The 3,290-nt window shown below is 47.6% G+C and overlaps 1 protein-coding gene across 1 annotated transcript; it reads left to right on the plus strand.

Moving 5' to 3' along the window:
* Positions 1–232: 232 nt before the first annotated feature.
* On the plus strand, positions 233–2,063 carry LOC121140523 (transmembrane protein 92-like). Its single transcript, XM_040746500.1, has 4 exons — positions 233–316; positions 1,015–1,037; positions 1,624–1,819; positions 1,968–2,063. Exons 1-4 carry the CDS (start codon positions 233–235, stop codon positions 2,061–2,063), a joined length of 399 nt encoding a protein of 132 aa, XP_040602434.1.
* The last annotated feature ends 1,227 nt before the right edge of the window (positions 2,064–3,290 follow it).

Genomic DNA, 3,290 nt, shown 5'->3' on the forward strand with positions numbered 1-3,290 from the left:
ACTACATAAATAAGCCCATACCGTGTCCCAGTGTCTCAGACTCGAGCAAGTTCAGCTCCGCTCCACTTCTACCCTACCTGAGCTCCCAGCTTAAAGCCTTCGTCGGCCCCAACTCAGGTGTGCTATCTTCTCCCCCATTCTGAGGCTGGGCCACACAGGTGGAGGGAAGTTGTAAAGGTCGTGCCCTGTCACTCCTTCCTTGCACACGGAAACTCAGTAGCCCCCTAACAGAATGCCGGGTGCCAGATACCTGGTTCACATTCTTGCCTTACTCCTCTGTCTGCTATCCAGTCTCCAACGAGTAAGCACCAACCAGGTAAGCAAGCGTTCTGAGAGTTTTGGATGACCATACGGGTAGAGATTTGCCTTATAGCCAGTCGCTGCATTCTCTTGTTAGGAATTCCTTGTAACCACTTGCAATTTTCAACTTCCTTTCTGTTTTGTTTGGGGAAATTGGAGGTAGACAACTCACTTCGGAGGGAGGGAGGCTCTGGAACCCTGGGCCCCTAGTCTTGCTTAGGTTGTGTTGTTACTGGAATCTAGTTCCACCCAGAGCCCTTATTGGGAACTTTGACCTCCGTTTAGTTGTATTACTTTCTTAGCCTCTCAACTGTAAGGCTGAGGAAACTGAGGTTCTGCATGTGTGGGCTTGGCTTCTGTCCTTCCCTATTCTCCTTAGCTGGTGAACTTGGGAGTATCATTGACAATGGACATGGAGCTGGAGGGAGAGGCAGTCTGAGAAGCACTTCCTGATATGTCTGGAGAAATATATGAGACCAATCTCTCTCTGGCATCCAGTCTGGCCTCAAACTATACATAGCCTTGAATGATCCTCCTGCTTTCTTGGGTTCTGGGAATGTGGTGATGTACCACTATTCTGGCTTACCCACACCAGATGTATTGCCATTGCTAGAAATTGAAACCAACACCAAGCTTATGCTGGGGAGTCACTCTAAGAACTGATACCCAACTCCCAGGTTTGAAGCTCTGACCACTGTCTGTTTTCTCCCACAGGTTATAATCAAATGTGACACCCTGTAAGTATGGGACTTAGGGGAGGGATGAAGGTAGATTGGTGTGGTCAGATATGCCCTGGATAAGGGGACAGATATATTCTCTTCACTCTTCCTACTTTTGCATCATTGCAGTTCTGTAGCTGCTGTTAATCCCTTAACTTTCTATCCTGGTGTTTGATACCTACCCTGCAAGATTTAGTAGCATGGTCATTCTGCCAAAGGAACCCTGAACTCCTGGGTCTGAAGGCCACGCCTCAGTTCCTCCCAATACACCCAGGATGGATGTGTACCCCACACCCACCAAAGGTGTCTTGCAACCTGAGGGTATAGGAGTCAGGGGAGGCAAGGAAAATTGTTCTGATAATTATGGTGGCATCGGTGTCTCCCCATCCCTGTCTGTCCTGAATAGAAACTGCCCCATGGGATTCACATGCTGTGAGAGTGGATGCTGCCTGGAGAAGAAAAACATAGGGAATTTTTCAAACTACGATTTAAGGTGAGCCTGGGGTCATCCCTTCTGGATACCATTCACAGAAGGCTGAAATAGGCTGGGGGTGGGTGTTGGAGAGTGTTATAGTCACCCAGGGAGATATCATTCCCTTTCCAGAATCTTGTTCATTGTCTTCATGGTCATGATACCACTGTTGTTCATCTGGAGCTTGGTGAAGCACTTCTGTTTCAAGTGCAGAGAGCCAGAGCAGAGCCTCAGAAGGAATCGTCAGATACCTCCAGAAGCACCTACCATTGCTCCCATAGATATGATGTGGGTCACCACCTTGGATCCCCCACCACCCTATGTTGAGGTAAGGCTATCTATCCCAGTTCCTAATTTGTTTCATAGCTGGTTATCCAACTTGTTCAAGTAACAGTTTGGAGAGGGCAGCCAACCAAGTTCATCATTCCTTACCCAGGCCTGAAGCAAACTAATGATGCTTTTTCCTCCCCTGGCAGGTCATCTTGAACCCTGAAGAACCACCTCCTCCCTACAGCCTCAGGCCTGAAGACCCTGCTCGTCAAACTAGATGCACGTACAGCACAGCCTTTTGAGCTACCTTACCACAAAATTTTGACTCATGCACAGGACTTCGTGACTCTGGATGACTCTCATCTTTGATTTAAGTTATTGTTTTTCTCCCCGGGTCCCCTCCCCAATGCTGAGCTGGATTAAAGGTCTCTGTTACAACTATGAAGCTAAAGACTGTTGAGTGTGCCTGCAATTGGAAGCAGAGATCATTCTAGTGGAATGCAGACCTTGACTGGACAGCTGGCTCTGCATCCTACAGAAGCACTTCTGTGTCTTGTGGAGATTGGAGACTGAACTGCATGGACTCCAAGCCACCTTCCACAGATTACCCCACTGTACCTCCATAGCCAAGCTAAAGTTTCACTGCCTGATCTCTGACCAGTTGGAGGCTAAGCTCCTGCCATCTCCTTCCAATGGTGACTGAGTGCTTTGACCACCTCCCTGGGAGGATTGTGCATCCTAGCTGAGAATGAACGCTGTGAATTTCAGATCCCTTGGACCTGTGGATACTAAAGAAATGGACTGGAGAGTTCCCCGGATCCTAGTCTCATCTGCTTTCTAGAAGACCAGAACTTCATAAGCATGGGACTCTTTGGGAGATACATGTCAGACAACAGGCTTCTGGAAGGCAGGGCAGAAGCCTGGAGAGGCTGATGTGGTTAGACTGTGGAGTGATGCCTACAGAATGCTTCCTTCCGGATAACTCTCCATAATTTCCTGGAGGGAAATGGGTGCCAGACCACACCCTGTTCCTCCTGCTGAGCAATGTGTGCCAGCCACTGTAGCTTAGCCCTGTACACAGTTAACCTGATATTTATATAGCCAGTATTCCATGTCATTCTATGTCTAGGCTGGTATACTGGATGAGGTCAGGTGCAGTTCTACAGATAAGTCTGCAGAGAGGCCTGTGCACTAAGTCTCATGAGATATGTATCTCCTGGTGCACTGGACTGGATGGGTTGTGGCTTTGGTCCCCATCCATTGCCCTATGGAAGCTTGTTCTGAAAGACATGAGCACCCACACTGAACAACACCTGTCCTCTAAGTATAAAGAAGGACCTGATGTGCTGACCTACATCTTGTGTGTCATTTATTGTTGGGAGTAAAAGTGTGTTCAGAGCAGCTTTGTTTTATAAATAAACTTCACCATAACATTTTAAAATGCGTGTGTATGTTACTTTTATTCTCTAGATGGAAGAGAGAAGTGCTGTGGTACAGTCCTATCGTTTCAACTATTACAGAATATGAGG

The sequence above is a fragment of the Mesocricetus auratus genome, unplaced genomic scaffold, assembly GCF_017639785.1.
Source record: "Mesocricetus auratus isolate SY011 unplaced genomic scaffold, BCM_Maur_2.0 Super-Scaffold_2245, whole genome shotgun sequence".
NCBI lineage: Eukaryota > Metazoa > Chordata > Mammalia > Rodentia > Cricetidae > Mesocricetus > Mesocricetus auratus.